At 49.5% G+C, this 17,326-nt stretch overlaps 8 protein-coding genes across 8 annotated transcripts; 3 read left to right on the top strand and 5 right to left on the bottom strand.

Annotated features, from left to right (window-relative positions):
- Window positions 1-85: 85 nt before the first annotated feature.
- Window positions 86-741, bottom strand: N7471_013337 (uncharacterized protein; the record flags this gene model as incomplete). Its single annotated transcript, XM_057286056.1, has 2 exons — window positions 86-106; window positions 145-741. The coding sequence occupies 2 exons, from the start codon at window positions 739-741 to the stop codon at window positions 86-88; spliced, it is 618 nt and encodes a 205-aa protein (XP_057129381.1).
- A 632-nt stretch (window positions 742-1,373) lies between these two features.
- Window positions 1,374-1,643, top strand: N7471_013336 (uncharacterized protein; the record flags this gene model as incomplete). Its single annotated transcript, XM_057286055.1, has 1 exon — window positions 1,374-1,643. One exon carries the CDS (start codon window positions 1,374-1,376, stop codon window positions 1,641-1,643), a length of 270 nt encoding a protein of 89 aa, XP_057129380.1.
- Window positions 1,644-2,200: 557 nt separating this feature from the next.
- On the top strand, window positions 2,201-2,882 carry N7471_013335 (uncharacterized protein; the record flags this gene model as incomplete). The annotated part of the gene is made up of 2 exons (XM_057286054.1): window positions 2,201-2,334; window positions 2,435-2,882. 2 exons carry the CDS (start codon window positions 2,201-2,203, stop codon window positions 2,880-2,882), a joined length of 582 nt encoding a protein of 193 aa, XP_057129379.1.
- A 1,252-nt stretch (window positions 2,883-4,134) lies between these two features.
- N7471_013334 (class I SAM-dependent methyltransferase) lies at window positions 4,135-5,035 on the bottom strand (the record flags this gene model as incomplete). The annotated part of the gene is made up of 2 exons (XM_057286053.1): window positions 4,135-4,763; window positions 4,816-5,035. 2 exons carry the CDS (start codon window positions 5,033-5,035, stop codon window positions 4,135-4,137), a joined length of 849 nt encoding a protein of 282 aa, XP_057129378.1.
- A 672-nt stretch (window positions 5,036-5,707) lies between these two features.
- On the bottom strand, window positions 5,708-6,057 carry N7471_013333 (uncharacterized protein; the record flags this gene model as incomplete). Its single annotated transcript, XM_057286052.1, has 2 exons — window positions 5,708-5,712; window positions 5,802-6,057. 2 exons carry the CDS (start codon window positions 6,055-6,057, stop codon window positions 5,708-5,710), a joined length of 261 nt encoding a protein of 86 aa, XP_057129377.1.
- Window positions 6,058-7,754: 1,697 nt separating this feature from the next.
- Window positions 7,755-9,738, bottom strand: N7471_013332 (acyclic terpene utilization AtuA family protein; the record flags this gene model as incomplete). The annotated part of the gene is made up of 3 exons (XM_057286051.1): window positions 7,755-9,281; window positions 9,335-9,660; window positions 9,705-9,738. The coding sequence occupies 3 exons, from the start codon at window positions 9,736-9,738 to the stop codon at window positions 7,755-7,757; spliced, it is 1,887 nt and encodes a 628-aa protein (XP_057129376.1).
- A 581-nt stretch (window positions 9,739-10,319) lies between these two features.
- On the bottom strand, window positions 10,320-12,705 carry N7471_013331 (MRX complex nuclease subunit; the record flags this gene model as incomplete). The annotated part of the gene is made up of 2 exons (XM_057286050.1): window positions 10,320-12,637; window positions 12,690-12,705. 2 exons carry the CDS (start codon window positions 12,703-12,705, stop codon window positions 10,320-10,322), a joined length of 2,334 nt encoding a protein of 777 aa, XP_057129375.1.
- Window positions 12,706-13,771: 1,066 nt separating this feature from the next.
- N7471_013330 (F-box and WD domain protein) lies at window positions 13,772-17,183 on the top strand (the record flags this gene model as incomplete). Its single annotated transcript, XM_057286049.1, has 2 exons — window positions 13,772-14,114; window positions 14,170-17,183. 2 exons carry the CDS (start codon window positions 13,772-13,774, stop codon window positions 17,181-17,183), a joined length of 3,357 nt encoding a protein of 1,118 aa, XP_057129374.1.
- Between the last annotated feature and the right edge of the window lie 143 nt (window positions 17,184-17,326).

The following is a 17,326-nucleotide window of genomic DNA, read 5'->3' as shown; positions in this document are numbered from 1 at the left end:
TCGATTTAGGAGGGGGAGTCGAATGCCCTGGTTGGGTCTTTCCATGTTCGCGTTGCACCACTGGAAGGACCAAAAGATATGTAAGTTATGACTGGCTGGCATAAACCTGTTATTTTCAAAAGGGGAGGGGGGAAATACGCTAACCAATTCGGACTGGTCTGCGTTGGAAGACACTGGAATACAGTAGTAGCCACCTGAGAGATTCAGCGACGACCATTCCACCTTCGCAACATAGACCAGACACTCGAACTCGGGCTCTCCTGGTCGATGCCTCAGGTCCCAAGAGCCATACTTGGAGAAGATACCCCAAGCAATCGCAAAGGATAGTGTAGAGGTCCAGTAGACGGCAGGTGCACGTGAGAAATAACCTTGTTGGCGTGCGCAACGAATTGACGGGCCCCGTTTGGCGAAGGATGCGACAGTGTTACAGTTCAGACCACTGCTGCAACTGTGAAATAGATACATTGCTGACTTGGGAAACCCATATCCAACTTCAAGTCCCTGTTTCGGTGACTCCTGCGGGCAATTTTGGAACGGAACTCCGAGATAGATTTCGTTGAGAGCAAGTGACACGCTTCGAATTGGAATTTTTAGCTCCTGGGCTTGTTCTTCAATGTAGGACTGCTCAACGGCACGGAGATCGACTCGTCGTCTACTCGGCGGCAATGTTGCTATTTGGGGCTGGCAGTGCGCCATTTTCTCCACTGCCAACGGGAATACAGTGTGACGGTCTGGTGGCATTTCACCGGAGCGGGCTCCACGATATCTTGTTGATCCCAAAGAGTCTTCCTAAGTAGACTTTATGAAGAGAAGAATTATTTCAAGGCGGAGCCTCATCCTCGTACCTCAGCTGAAAGACATCTGAAGGATCTCACCGCCCAACAACCTAGAAGCAGAAAGAGAAAGAGCTATTTGTCGGGCTCTTTTCCAGACCTCGGATCTGGCGGTAATGAGTCCATGGGTGTATCGCCAACAGGATTAACCGGTAGATACATATGTAACCTTTTACTGCCTGTTTTGATACGCCGAGTTATGTTGCACTGCATGATGCAGTTCAAATACTAATACAGTCCTGCTGACCTTTTCTAACTTCTGTTCCCGGGATTGCATATGGTTGGCGGAAAAATAGCAAAGCAAACCAGAATAAACCGATATATGCCCTACCCCGCTTGAGGGCGAGGAACTTGGCGGCGGTGCGGCTGATGTTGCCTTGGTGTCAGTTGCTCACTCAATCCGCCAGCCAGCACCCGAGGATTTATGAAACCAGTCAAACAAAGATATGATGATACTCAACCATCCCTTTGATCCGAGATTAGAGCAAATCAACCCCAACCACATCTATTTTCAGGTTGAACAAACAAGATAACCCAGTCATGGCTTCCAAAGATTACGCGGAAACCGACTTCGACCCAGAATATTACCCTGACTTGCAGCAATTCACACGGAATCGATCAGAACGACTGGAGGCCATAAAAGCTGCGCCAGTGTTATCAGAAGAATTACAGCTCAGCATCAATCTCGGAATGAGATGGGATGGCGCCGATCTCGATCCAAACACGTATACGTGGGAGATATCAAGCTTGGAATTGGATGAAATTGATAAATGTTGCGCTGAGTACACCTGTGAGTTCACCTATAGTTGACCTATGCTTTTCGTTCGTTCGGGATTTCAACGCTTACCGTGGACGCGTTCTCGTTCTTCTCGGTAAGCCACCGGCAAGACTCTACATGAAATTGAGAAGGAGATATTCCGAATGCCTTCCACGCTTGTAAATCAGCTTGCCGCGCGACGATACGATCTTCATAATGGGACTGGTATATTGCTCCTGCGAGGATTGCGACCAACAAAACGTAGTCAGAGAGAGAATTTTGTACTCTTTGCCGGATTGACTTGTCATCTATCTGAACAAAGGGGGAGGCAACCCGGAAACAAATATCTCGGTGGGCATCCATGCTATTTATATATATCGACAAAATCCCTTGATGAAAGAAATGCATACTAACGGGCATATTTTGGGAAGCGCATGTCATAGATCTAACTGGAGGCGATGATTCGAAGAAATACGCGGCTCCCTATTGCAACCAGGAGCTAGTAAGTCATCGACACAAGCCCTATCGTGGATTTGCGAGCAATTATTATTTAACATATTTCACTAACCTTTCATAGCCATTTCATACTGACGCAGGCGATGTGGTCGCCATGTTTGTGTTTAGTTCTGCAGCAAATGGTGGCGACGGCACATTTGCCCCGGTGTCAACAGTATACAACAAACTGACACGATCGAGTCCCGATCTTCTCCCTATATTAATGCAGCCAGACTGGCCATTTGACAGGTCTGCCTTCTTATTCATTCTTCCCTCTTGCATCTTCTCTACTGCAACTCTGTCCTGTTCATGAACTAAATCAATGAAAATAAATAAGACCTCCCGATAGATCCTCCGGAGCAACATTCTACAAACGCCCAGTCTTGTTCCTGAATGACAATAACCAGCCTGAAATGGTCTTCAGCCGCGGCGCGCTTATACGATCCCCTCGAGGTCAGCGGCCCCTCGACATACCCAAACTAACGAGGATTCAATGTGAAGCGCTAGACGCGGTGCATTTTGCGGCGGCGGAGGCAGCCCATAAAATCCAGTATCAGGAGGGTGATTTATTGCTGTTCAACAATCGGAGGATTCTGCATGGGAGAGATGGGTTTACGGATGCCAGTGACGCGGGCCAGAGGCATATGGTTAGGTTATGGCTGAAGGATGAGGAGATGGCTGGGAGGCCGCCCGATTTAGCCTTGCAAAAACTTTGGGATAATATCTTTGCCAGCGATAGTGAAGATGAGAGGCAGCACCAAGAGAGACATTGGCCAAGTGTGCCTGATCTGTCATGATAATTCAAATTCTTAGGTGGTGGGTTCAAGGTACCTTCTGAGCCAAGAAAAACTTTCGTGGCTCACCTGGGGAGCAAAACAGTCGCTTCTCTCCCTCTCTTCGTTGTATTGTTTTCGAGCAAATTTCTCCCTGTTAAAGTTCCAATATGGTGCCTCATGCAAAGGTTTATAGCGGCCAGGGTCAAATGCATTGATATTAGCGTTTTTACATCTTAATTGGGCTTGGTTTTAGACCGTTTCCGACACCGCCCTATACTTTATGTTGTAAATGATCTTCCCCAGAATTGAAGCCATTCCCACCATACAAACCATACATCCACCGATTCTCCTCTCCATGCTGACAACTGTATGAAACTCTTTGATGCTAAACTTACAAAAAAAAAAGCACAGAGTGATTCGGAGTTTACTAGAAGCAGAAAAGGCATGGAAGCAGTAGTATTGGATCAGGTCGGCCTTAGATGGAAAATTAGGAACGTAGGCATTCGAAGTTTCTTTTTCTCTTCATGCTAGTAGCGAATTTCCTAAAAGATTCCCTAAATAATCTCGACTATTGGCCTTTCTTCGATCCGCCCGTCCTTTCCTTTTATAACCCACTTGAGAAAAGCCCTACATGTTCTGATGTCCGGCAGAATGACGGCACAAAACTCGCGATAGAGGCGCAATTAGGGATTTGCTTCTCTACTCCTAGGGCTGGGACTTACCTGTCGAAATTAAGTAACGTTTCTTTGTAACCAGATTCTGTTCGTGGTAGCACTACCCGCTGGATTTCATTATTACTATGTTCCTCGAAATCCATAATATTATTAGCCATATACACAGGTGGGTGAATATCCGCCCTGAGTGCCCTGAATATAGCGGCGAGCCGCTCATGCCCGAACTGTAGGCGCTAGGTGAGCACCACCTTAGAATCGCTATTGTATGTTTTTGTTTTGTCTTTCTAGGGGTGGCTGCGTCTATAATCCCAGAGTCTTGTCCAAAACCGAGCGGTGGAGTGATTTGACCTCCTCGCGGTGGGTCTGGCCTTGAGGCAGGCGGATCAAGGTTGGCCAGACTGATTTGATATAGCAACGAAAAATTCAAATATCTTACCGATATAGATCACGGAATATTGTGGCAAGAAAGTAAGAAGGGTCACAAATGAGGGTGAATTGATCAATATTTCAGACTGATGAACTCAATATACGACTCGGTTTTGAAAATGAGAGCAACAGGCTAGAATGAAGAGGTGGCTTGCTGATCCCTATCGTAGTATTCACACCCAAGAGCCCATCCACGTAGGCAATGTCCTGAGCTTTGGACTGGGTCCAATTGCCCGGGTGCTCTCTGCAACAGCATGGACCAACGAACCTGCAAAGCCTTGGCGACTAGCGTCCCCAGATGACTCCGATCTGAGACTATAATCTTCCGATAAGACTCGATGAACCTCCCATCTTGCATCCTCTTGTCCCTCAGAGGACTCAACGATGTCTTCTTTCTGAAGCTCCCACCCTGCCTTTTGCGCCAACGCACAAATCATTTGTGGGGATATGATGGATTGAATATTGTCATCCCGGTCTAAGGCATTGCCTCTAGAGTTGAATTCGGCTTGCGAGATTGCCGCCAGCAGATGCGGTAGAACAGCAATATCACCGCGGATATCGAGGGAGTACTCTGCAATGAGAAGCTGTTTCGTTCTTCCGCGGAGAGCTGCTAGCATTGGCAGCAACACGTTGGCAGATGGTAGGTACCACACTGAATGCACAAACATGGCATAGTCGTAGACTTGCTCTGAAGCGCTTGAATCGAGAAACTCTTGAAGGTTTGATTGATAGAATGTCATTCGGTCGCCGATGGAACTCTGTTTTAGTTTGTCTTGTACTTCTCCTAGAGTCATAGGTGCGCCTAGTGGGATTATCAGCTGGGCTCTTATGCTATTGGTTCAAATCAAACAAACCGTAATCTAATGGTGCCGGGTCAATCGCCGTGACGTGGCCATGGTCCCCCACCATGTAGGCTGTCACCAAGGTGCAATCTCCTTGTCCGCAGCCAATTTCGAGGATCTTTGAGCCTAGGGGAATATTCCATTTATTCAAAAGGTCGATCCTATGTTGGATTTGATGTTCGGATGACCCGCCATCGGAAAGCTTCGCGATGTTGATCACGTCTGGACACATGGCTGTTGGTTGTGCGAAATATTGATGTGATCAGCAATTATATATGTCTACCCACCTGCTGAAATAATACCTTCCACTCTAGGTTGTAGTGCTGAGATCATTCCCCGCGACAAATGAGTCACATTTCAACGCAATGCTTTCTACGAAAGTGAGTACTAATAATTAAGCCATCTCTACTCTAATTGTGGTCCAAGGAACAGTACATTTTAGTCTGTATTTGATACGAGCACAAGTGAGTCAGATAGTGAGCTAAGGCAAAACAGCGAGTTCCATGCCATATTTGTCTTAGTGCCGGGATCGGTCCCGGAGCACCCACTGAGCGGTGCTGTTTGACAGAGGTTGCCAGCGAAATGCGACATTTTTAATTACTGTAGGCCAGATTCAGAGATTCTTAGAGCGCGCTATTGAACATATGGCGATATTGTTTGAATGTGTTTGGAAGAAATCATACCGCGTGGAATTTTGACCCGAATGCCCGCAAGGTCGGTTCACTTTGAGTATTTATTATAATTGAGTAGGAATGTGATCAAAGACATTGATTAGGAAGGATAGATACATGATCCATCAATAACAGGTGTGATGAAAGTATATCTATACTCGAGGATATTATTCCATGCTGTGTGGACTTTTGCTTCATTGCCGACTATTTTCCGCGGTCACCTGTCCGCAAAATCAAACTTGAGATCCATTAGCATTGGTCCATTGAGGAACAATGAAGAAGACCAATCTGCCAACCTCGGAAAGGAGATTGGAAGAAATGACTCACCAAATTTGACTGTGCTACTATTGGCACCGCTTGCGTTCTGGGCGGCAGTGTTGGTAGTGTTGCCGGTGTGGGTAGCCTTGGCAGTGCTGGTAGTTTTGTCAGCGTTGGTAGTGTTCGCAATGTTGACAGTGTTGGCACTGTTGGTGTAGGAGAGGACAGGGCTGTCAGACGCGGTAGACGTGCTATTGTCTAGGTACACTTCATTAGCACATATCCCGAGATTCTGCATCAGATACAGCAATGGATCACATTGCATGGATGCTCCCACAACCTGGGACGATAGATCGATTTCGCCAATATGGCTAGCCAAAAATGGACATACCATATGATTGAAAACTTTCGGAGCGCGAATAGATCGGTTGGCTTTCAGTGGGTTTCTCATTCTGCTCTTGTTCCACGGATTAGCTCTCTGTGCGATTCACACTTGAGTAGTGAACAACAATCGAGTTGATTTAATCCAATCTGTAGTGCAAGCACCATTTATCAGGAATTTAAGTGAAGATATCATCATTGGACATCTCAAGATGTAGGCCGGAAGACTTACTCTGGTGTTTGGACTTTCGACCTCCTCTGGTCCCCCGATGAGTCTTTGTCTTCCTCCTTTGCTTCATAAATATATTAGTTAGTATGTCGCTCCAGACTCATAGTGCGTCAAAGGTACTGCTCACGTTGCGATCCTGCATACCAAAGGCAATACCCCGGGTGTAATGGGCGAATATCTGCATTCTTCGACAGTGTGGCCACCGACATCGCAGTAGGAGCACCATTTCTAATATTCCAGTTAGTACCCGTATCCTTTGTTGATCATGCTTTGCATTCTTTTGGGTACATGATAAAATCGGGAGGTATGCAAAGCGTGCAAAGGAAAAGATGCGGGGCGCCTCACGGATAGACCAGTGAGACAGCCCTTGAGACACCAGGAATGGAAGGGTAAGAAAAGGACAGGTCTCACACGAGGTAGCAGGACGAGGTCTTTTCGGCACAAACAACTCCAACTATGGGAAGCAAAGGATTGAATGTGGTGGACTGACGGTCGGACGGCTGGGAATGATGCAAAGAAGACACTTACTGCAGCGCGGTCTTTATCTCCAGCCATAGTGAGGACGACAACGATGCATTTGTTTTGAGTCTTGCAAGCTTGAATTGAAAAGAAGACAGAGAAGACAGGAGATAACTGCAGTAAAGTCAGGGGTGCGTTGATGAGGGAAAAGAGAGAGGAAGAGAGGGAAACTCAGAGGAGAAGGGAAATGACCACCAGCACTTTCCAATTTGGAAGGTGCTCCTTGGAATCATCTATGCCTTGGACCGCCCGCCACCTGGAAATGAAACAAGTACAATTGAATTAAAAATTGAGCCTAGGATTAGTCTTTCACAGCATTTTTGGGAGTATTTTCTGGCGACCTTTTCCATATCCTATTTCGTCTTTTGCCAGTGAGGAAGTAAAAGACGCAAAGCAAAAGCTAATACTGTGACTGTCATCTTCCATCCAAAGAATTAGGGTGAATCAAGCCCGCCTCCATCGTGATGGCCCTAAAATTCCCCGTATCTGTACCTAGCTCGGGGTGACAGCTTAATTTTCAAATGGCCACTGTCGATATATCCCTTGTCATAGCAGAGAGCATTTAGTATTATATCGTAAGCATCAAAGCTTTCAAGTTTATGTTCCTGGAAAATTCATCTTGTTTGTGAACAACAACGCACTTTGACGTCTCCCTCTAAGTACACCTCTGTTCACAGATACGATATGTTGCATAGAGTACGAGCTTCGAAGCTTCTATGCCTTTGTTTAACTCGACCGAGAATAAAGCGGTCTGTATTGATTTTGGATTGAGATTATTGTTGAGGCTAAAGTTCATTCCAAATAAAAGAAACTATGGATCATATAACTTCTGGGTCGGGTGATATTGCTGTCATTCTCTAAATACCTATAAAAACGGGGCAGCGAACACCGTACTACAGCTTCCCACGGTTCAAGAATCGCACAGGGAGATCAACATGGCGCGCCCGCAGATATTCCGCCACATTCTTCCCAAGGAAATCGACCGTGGTGGTCACACCGACGCCCCGGTCCAGTAGATTGCGAAACAGGAAGTGCACCGCATGAAGGCTAGGCAACTCAAAGCGCTCAATCGCCAATTTCGTATTCTCCCGAGCGGACTCTCCCAGAAGCTCTTGCGCCTTTTTAACAGACAGCAACGCCCGCAGCCATTGATACTCGTCACGGTGACGGACCCAGAAGCCGCAGTTAGCGTCAGCACCCTTGTCCCCAGAGCGTGCATGAACGATCCAGCCTAGCGGGCCACGAGTTGTCGGCCCAAAGTCGCGGGCAAGGTCAACAGGCCTGTCAGTGTGGGTGACGGGCTGCGAGGGCTGGCGTGATGGATAGGTCCTGGTGTTTACCGGAGGCGAGATATCGAGAGTCTGTGTGGATGCTGTCGGTTTCCAGGGCATATGGACGCGGTGCTGGACTGCAGATTGGGGCAGCAAAGTGACATAATACTCGAAGATGGCACGTGGGAATCCCTGGCGCATATCCAAGTGAAAAGTAGCGCCAGGGTATCCCTGCATGATGTTATCGGTGATGGGTTTGAGGAACCGTGTCGGTGCAAGGTCTTCTGCATGTCGTGCCTGTACGACGATGCGCAGTGGCACGGTAGCGCGGTTCTGGTCGGGCGGGTCAGAGAGGGAAGAGCCCAGTAAATCGAAATTGAGCGCTGTATATTTGTCCGAATAGGGTGACAACAATTGGCGGACTTGTGCCTCCAGCATGCGAGCTTTGGCCTCGATATCCAGACCGGTCAAGAACCACCATGCCTCTACCTGGAACCCACCTCGCGCGGTGATACCAACCTTGGTGGTGGGCGGAGGAGGCCCGGATCGAACACCATGAACAGCGACACGATTGACGCCGCGCTGCGAGAAGTGTATCCCATCGAGGACCGCAGTGACATCGGAGTTGTAGTACCAAGGCCCTTGTATTTCATAGAGCAGTTGGGACGTGCAAGTATCAACAGTTACCGCACCACCGGTGGAATGGGCCTGCTTGGTGATCACGACGTCGCCTTCGGCAGATATCTCGGCGATGGGATATCCGATATTAGTCCAGCCATCTCCATCTGCGTGCTCTAGGGCTTTGAAGCCTGTGAAATTGCCCCCGCAAACATAGCTACTGCACTCGATTAGATGGCCTGCCACAAACGCATTCGCCAGTTTGTCAAGCTCATCTCGCTGCCAGCCATGGTACCAGTAAGCAGCCCCGATGACAGGTGAAGCATCCGAGACCCGCCCACACAATACAATGTCCGCACCGTCTGCGAGCGCAGCCGCGATACCGAGGCCACCGAGATAGCACTGGGCATAGATGGGCTCGAATGGCCAATCTGCTAATCGCTCGCCTGTGTAGACGTTGCGAAATTCAGATCCGGATGTCAATCCCTCTTGGACGGTGGATAGCACTTCATCCCCGGCAACCCATGCAACCTGGGGGTCAAATCAGCAATTGTTGATTAGTTTTGGGCAAGACGCTAACTAACCTTCAAATCCAACTTCTTTGCCTCAACCATACGCCTCACCACCTCGTAGAGACCCTTTGTGTCAGTCACTCCAGCATTGACTGCGAGCTTGATTCCATACTTGGCCAAATCATCCAGAGCTGGCTCAAGTGCTTCTAGGAAGGAGAGGTCGTAGGCTGGAGCAGTTGGTTCTTTGGAGGTCGCCTGGTCCACACGCCGACCCGCGGCAGTGGCCATGTTAAACTCGCTCATGAAATCAGCAATGATGACATCGATAGGATCGGTCGGATGGTGACGCGCAAAGTCAGCGATAGCATGACGCCGGTCGGAGGCAGAGCCAGAGGCACCTAACAGGTTAGTTGGAGTATATCATGAATGCAAGTATACTAACCTGCAATGCGAATGGGTCGGCCTTTGTATGTCATTGTGCTTTAACCAGTATTGTCTTGTATCCTTTTACACAGAAGTAAAGAAAGGTCAGACAATAGAGGATTGAACCCGGGTTTTTCCTCATGTCTTTCCCACGTCGCTTCCGTTGCACGGCCGAGGTGGTTGTGTTCCTCGGCTGAGAATGCGGGGTTGAAACGAGGAGAGATCTAGTCTCGGGTTTTTGTGACGAAGTACCGGGAGATTTGTGAGGTCACAATTCGCCACTCGAAAGGGATATCATTCGGGCATTGCTTTATTGAAGCCTCTGGGTCTGAGTAGTAAAGGCAAACTGCCCAGATGCCCTGCATTGATATAAGCTAATTACCGTGTTGGGACTAGCGTGTTTGGTATACTTCACCTGGGCATCTCACAATGTCACAACTCCAAGTTCTGCCTCCTGTTGATTCATTATTATTTATTATTATAATATATCATCTTATATTTGAGAATCATATCTTGAAGATATCATTGAAGGATTCAAGCCAACAACGCTAATGTTAAACGCCCGAGTGGTTTTCGGTAACTCCATACAAGCATAAAGGCATAAGCATAAACATCCATGGATGTGAATCGCAAATTACCTACGGCGCCTCGAGGTGGTCGGCATTTCTTCAAAGGCATCATCGTCATCATCGTCGTCATCAATACCATCGCTGATAACACTCATGTTACGGGTGGAGCGGCTAGGCCGTGATGACTGAGGCGCGCTGGCCTGTGAAGCGGAGAAGTTGAGCGTAGACTGAGCTGGCTTACCGCGCGCAGGGGCTCGCCGAGAAGCAGTCCCACCAACAGTCACTGATGACGGGGCTGGCGAGGCAGCAGCACGTCCACCGCGGCGCTGAGTCGTCGTTGTCGAAGGAGCAGCTTTTCGTGGCTTCGCAGTAGTAGTAGAGCGAGGCTGCTTGACGAACAGTGCCTGCGAATCATCGTCGTCATCGTCGGAAATGACGTTAGCTATAACATCATCGTCATCATCATCCAGCATAATCACGTCTGATTCTTCGTCTGAAACTGCTTGCTTTTTGCGACCCTTCGTCGTCTTTTTTTCCGGGGTAGCTTTGGCCTTGGTGGTTCGCGCACTGGCCGCTGCGCCTCGACCACGACCCCTACCACGACCCCGAGTTGAGGCTGCGGCACGACCGCGAGCAGGCACTGTCCCATCTTCTGCAGCTTCTTCCTCTGCTGGATCCCCGCCTTCATTGTCAGAAAGAATAAGTGCACCAGGCTGGTCTTCCCACACGCCATCAAACTCGGAATCCCAGCCATCTGGCTTGGGCTTGAAGCGCTTCTTTCCGCGAGTTCGCTTCTTCACGCCCTTTGAAAACATGTTTTCCATCTGACCGCGATATTTCTCCATAGCAGTGACCAGCGAGCTTTGTTCTCTCTCCTCGTCATCCATCTCGTCCTCGTCACGATCCAATGTCAACAAGTGTTTGACCTGGCTCTCGAGGGATTCATTGACGAACATTTCCATTGCATGCTTGTCATCCTTGTCAATGAACTGGGCAACAGCATCTCCGAAAGAATTCTGCGGTAGAATGCTTAATGACTGTGATGAGAGGAACTCGCGCACTAGCTGTTCGACTTTCACGGTGTCAAGGGCTGATAGATGAGAAACAGTAGCTTCATCGACAGATTTATCGTCCTTGCGCCCAGTAGAGGCGGTTTTTTTCTTGCGGTAGAATTGCACCACATCGTTCACGTTAGCGACCTTACCAATGAAGCGGTTGGAGAATCGCTGTGGGTTTTCACAATCGTAGCTACCTCCTTCAGGTGTAGAAGTCTCCACACGGAGGCGAACGAGAGGAAGCGGAGCCTCCGGTGTGTCATCCTCGTCCTCATCAATGCGGTCACCTTGCATCTCTAGCCATTCTGCATTGGCTTCTTCGATCAGTTCTTCGACAATGGACATGAGGAACCGAGTTACTTCCGTCCGGTTGTTCTCCTTGCGTGCAAGCTTTTGGGCTCCCTTTTCTTCGGATAATACAATTTCCCGCATCACAAATGGTCGCACCGTCTTCAATCGAATAGGTTCGTTTTTAAATTCTCGGCCTGTTACGCTCAAAATCGAGACCTGTTTTGCAACAGCCTCCCCAGGTACCAAAGATGTTGCGACAGAGGATCCCGGTTGCATAACATGGAACTTGGTCTCTGGGTTGAGCTTAGGATTAATCAGGCATTCATGTTCGTGGCCCCAGACGACCAAATCGAGAAATTCAGGAAGAAAGTTCTCCGGGAGGTAACTGGTTTCTGTATGGGCATGATGATTCTGATGCACAGACATCAAATTGAACCAGTCACTTTTCTGGACAGACGGTTGGAAGAATTTAACCTTGCCATCGCGAAAGGTGCGGAACAGTCGCTCATCTCGAACGTTGCTCATGCCGTACAGCGCAAGCTTAGTCCGGCCTTTCTGTAGCAAGACAGGCTTGATTTGAATGTTGTCTGACTCTGGAGTCCGGCCGTAGTAGTTGAGAAGGCCGGAAACTTGCAGTAGATCTAGTGCGGCCAGATGACCCTCTCCCGAGGGATCGTCGTGATTTCCGTGGATGGAGAAGATAGGAATCGCCACGTTCATATCTAGGTCCTCATAGTTGACATGATTGAACGCGCCCTGGAAGTTCTCACTCGCATCGCTGAGCATCTCCAGCTCACACGGCTTGTCCCCGAAACAGTTCATACGAATCGACCGCATGACCTGGTACATGGATTTTCGTGACGGCTTATTCTCATGGAACAAGTCTCCGGCCAGGAGAACCATATCGACATCCCGTTCCTTGGCCAGGCACATTATTTCGTGGAAGCTCTTCCAGCTATCGTCCCCACGGATGGGATCTCGCTCGTTGTAGCCGACATGATTATCGGTGGAGATGAGAATGCGAATGGTTTCTGCCTCTATAGAGATATCAGTAAGCTGAATAGCGATTCGGTATGGAGAGTGTCTCACCATTCGCTCCAGGCATGTTGGTCGACCGAACTCACGTGTCTCATCCAGCTCTGGCGTTTATGCGGGGTGTTGGGGTTGGTGAAGCACCGGGGAGAAATAAATCGAAGAATACCGTGTATCAATGAGCCATTCTAGGATAATCACATCAAACTCGCAACCAAGTCGTACTCAGAGAGTTGGTGATACTCCAGGCCTCGCTGATTTGGCTTCCGTCGCGCTGTCACGTGCTGAACGCGTTTCGAATAGCGGCCATCTGGTGTAAACCTGGGTATAGAAGAAAGTAAAAGCCGGGAAATTTAAAAAAAAAGGGTGTGATATTGAGTAATAAGATAGTTTTGCAATGAAAATGAAATGATCCTTTTTTTCATATCGTATAAAGCCCCGGTAATATCCAAAGTACGGAGTAGAACAGAGCCGCATATCAGTGCATAGCGACCACTGGGGAGTTTACCTATTGGCTTTTATTGCCAGCAGAAAATCGGCTCTCCGGATTTTCTAAGCCCAGCCGTGTATGTTGTAGTAGAGATCATGTATGATAAATATGAAAAGTCCATTTATAGGAATTTGCGCTCTTCACTATACAGCAATTTGCGACTAATTTGCGACTGCTTGTCCTAAACAGACATCTAAAGCGAAACATCAGAGGATATTAAAAAGACACTACAAAAGACACTACAAAAGACACTAGAAAAGAGATTAGAAAATATATCTAGACAGACAACTAAACAGACAGCTAAAGAGACAGCTAAAAAGAGATATCTTAAAACAACTTAATAGTCATCATCAATTGAAGTATAGAAATTACATCGAAAAAGGCGGAGACATAAGCGGTGAATCCTCCCACATGGGCAGCCAATAGGACACAAATCCTCGACGGTCGCTGTCCACCGCGATAGCCCGCAGTTAATGTGCGGGATGGCCACTTTGCCTCGCCTTCGGCATCTTGCTGTCTCCCATTCCTTTCTCTTCAACATCGCTTCGCTTTCATACTCCTTTTCATCTCGTATTTCTTAACTCGACTGACCCAGGCTTACTCGCTGGCTCAGTCGCTACCACCTTCTCTTTCCCCTCCATACCTTTTTATGCAACCAGAGCCTACTACCGTGTCTCAACATACGCCCCCCGTTGACTCATACCCAGTCATTATCAGTCCCACCCAGCATGGACATGACCTCGACGACGCTCAAGTCTCTGATTTCCTCGAGCGAGAGGAGATCGGAGACTCTGCAGACGTCCCGAGCATGTCGACACAAGACGAATCTGATGCGTCCTTGAACGAGGTCGACGGTCGCCATTCCCCGCCCTCGGCCGATCGATTGAGCCAGCATGAAAATGTTTCGACTTCCTCCGGACAAGCAGCAAAAGCCGGATCTTTCTTGGTGGCTTCTATTGGACAGCCGCAATATCTTGAGACACTTCCAAACGGTAGGTGTCCTGCAACCCCCGCGCCGCAATTATTCCTGACAACCGTAATTTCCAGAGGTTCTCACCCATATCCTATCGCATCTAACACCGCAATCCTTGTCCGCCATAACCTTGGTGTCCCGTCGATTTCATGCGCTGGTGACTACTCCGCATGCATGGAGAATCGCCTTCTCGCGATTCTTCCCAGGGCCCCATGCGGTTGAGGATGGTCAGCGTACCAATATCGATGCGGCAGATCTACAGTCGGACAGACGATTCTTCGCGAGGCTGACCGCCCTAGCCTCCTGGCGCAGCGAATACATCTTGCGCACTCGCTTGATGCAATCGTTAGCCAGGGGCAAACCGGCGCAGTTCAACCCCTCCAAGAAGCATGGAACTGTACGCGCGGCGAGTGCTCGTCATGGTACTGCCATAGCTACGTATACATCGCAGCTCCTCTTTCCGGTTAGTCACATACATGCCTCTTTTAGGCCCGACAAGAACCCTCTCTTCATCCATGGAGCCGCAGAGCAAGGGATTGCATCTGCAAGTGACCCATCGAGCGTAAAAGTCGGCACCTGGGGTGTCTCCGACCACCAAATGTTCCGTCACTTTGCAGATCTGTTTCCTGGTGAAGCACAATACGGCCTCGGATCGGGTGATATGGTCGGTGTGCCCAACTTGATGGACGTCAGTCAACCATATGGCATGATTTACGGTGAAGGCTGTCCCCAGGGCCGCAGCTACTTCATCTCGGCGACGGAGCAGCGTGGTCGTTTCTTGGGAGCTTCGGATTTGGGTTCTCACCCACCACTGGGCATTCCCGCCGTGAACATGATCACACATGCCGTCTGTTCGGTGTGGATTGCCAAGTCCCCTCACATCCTCAAGATGAGCCAGGGGCTGGTAGGAATGATGTCTGGGTCGTCTTCGGGCGTGTTGACCGCGTATTCTCTGGGCCCTCATCCGACTTACGAAAGGCGATACGAGCCGGGTCAAGTGACTGCTAGATGGGTCCTGTGTCCTGGTGTTCCTATTATTGGCATTGCGGTGGATGATCACTATTCAGTCCAGCGCCAGTCTGGTAAACGAATTTGGGCTGTTGCTCTCAATGCCCTAGGGGAAATCTTCTACCTCACTGAACTTCCTCGGACACCTGAGATCCCACTCACGGCCAAACTCAGCACCGAGCAGCTTGACGAGATGGCTTGGAAGACTGGCAGAAGTGTGCATTGGGAGGTGGTCGAAGCGAGCAGACGTGTGGCACGCCCAGACCCCTTTAATCGTGAATTGGTTGATGGTAGCCACAGTCCGCGATCATCGTCGGATTCCATGGGGCTCAATGAGCACCAGGTTGCCGCTGAAACGAAGGAGATTGAAAATTTCATCTCTTTCAAGCCCAAACACTTCCGCAAGGTCTGTGAAAGCTGGGACATGCAGCGCGACCTTAAGGTGGACTTTGCTGGCGATGACGGGTGCGGGGCAGGCGAGTCGGTCATTGTCATCGCTCGCGGCTCAGGTGAAGATGCAACGGCATCGATCCGGCGGTTCATGCGCACTGCTTCTAGGTCTGGTTTCAGCTCGTCAGCCACACCAGAGCCCTTATTGCAAACACCGGAAGCTCCGCCATCACTCTTCGGCGGCCCAGTGAACATACTACCAAGTCCGACTGTCAACAGCAGTCTTCCACCTTCTCGATCCTCCGGACGGACGGGTTCACCTTCGACCAACTTTGGATGGCGTCTATCGGATTTTGTTTTTGGTGATCGCAAATCTACGGAAGTGAGCGCTAGTGCGTTAGATACATCCACGTTCACGACTCTCACAGCTGAAGAGGATCCTCTTCTGGCTATGTCTGGGAGCTCCACATCTTCTGCAACATCCTCTCCAATGTTACCACATATGGATCAGCCGCGGTCGGGCCTGGAAGTTCCTGGGCAACGCGCTCGATACCTAGCTGTTGGCACCCTCACTGGGATGGTGTTTGTCTGGGATATCCGAGCCCCGGCGGCAAAGTCTGCGGAGATCATCAACTCCATCTCCTCATTGCGCACCATCCAAACAGACTCGCCCCAGGTGTCTTCCTTGGCCATCACGTCGTTGTACCTTGTTCATGGCGGTAATGATGGCCTCGTGCAAGCCTGGGATCCGCTAGCATCGTCTACCAAGCCAATCCGGACGATCAACTCCCGGTTCTCGACCCGGGCCCGCCGTCGGCTTGTGCAAGCTGAGGCATCCATTCTAGGTGTTGGAAACAATTACTATGCCACGGGCGCCATCTGCCTTGATACAGATCCAACTGTTCTGCGTGGAATGGTCTCACTTGGCACCCACTTGCGATACTGGTCCTATAGTTCTTCCGAGGCTGATCAGTACAAGAGCAGCAAGCGCCGCCTTCGCCACTTAATGCGTGGTGGCAACGGGGCTGGCGAAGGCCAACGTTTCAACAATAGTGGTCGAGGTGCGATCGAGGACTTCATCGAAGATGAACGCGTGGACATGGAGCGTCAAAAGATTGCCGATGAGAAAGAACGAGCACATTTGAGCGCGCGTTTCGGAATTGATCTTCTAGGTCCGGATATCGACGAGGAGCAGCTTTTGCTGTATGCCCAACTCCTGAGCGAAGAGGCCTGCTCTGGCGATGCGGCGAAACCCGCGGACAGTGCCGCAATCTCCAGCTCGGCCACAAGCACTTCATTCGACACTGTTGGTCCTGGCTCGGTTGGCCCTGGCGATATCTCGTCATCTTCATCTCCCTATCAAGATCCCGCGGACGATGACGACGAACTTGCCGAGGCAATTCGCCTTAGCTTGCTTGACGAGCAAGGTGCTGGCCAAACGTCGTCTATCCCTATCAAGTACGCCAAGGGAGTACACTCGCCTCGCCAGCCATCCCCTGGAGCCGAGGGAGCTGGGAGCAGTAGACAGCAAGAAATGGATGATCTGGAGTTTGCGATTCAGCTCAGCTTGGCTGAGGGCAAGAGTCGAGAGGATGGTGAGGATGAGTGGGAGGAATTCCCATACCTCACCCCGGGGCCTATACCTGCCTCTCCGTCAGGCAAGGGCAAGGGGAAAGCGAGAGCTGTTTAGAATCAATGTTGAGTTATGTTGCATTTTGCATTTTGATTTCGTGTTGTGTTATTGTTTAATATTTCCATTCGTTTGCATCTTATCAATCGAAACGTGCCTCGTCATGATAGATATGTATGAATGACCAAGCCGAGTTTCCAAAT

This window comes from Penicillium samsonianum (assembly GCF_028829775.1).
Source record: "Penicillium samsonianum strain IBT 33392 chromosome Unknown utg000009l_segment0_segment0, whole genome shotgun sequence".
NCBI classification, from domain to species: Eukaryota; Fungi; Ascomycota; class Eurotiomycetes; order Eurotiales; family Aspergillaceae; genus Penicillium; species Penicillium samsonianum.
This window is presented reverse-complemented; position numbering and strand designations above follow the sequence as displayed.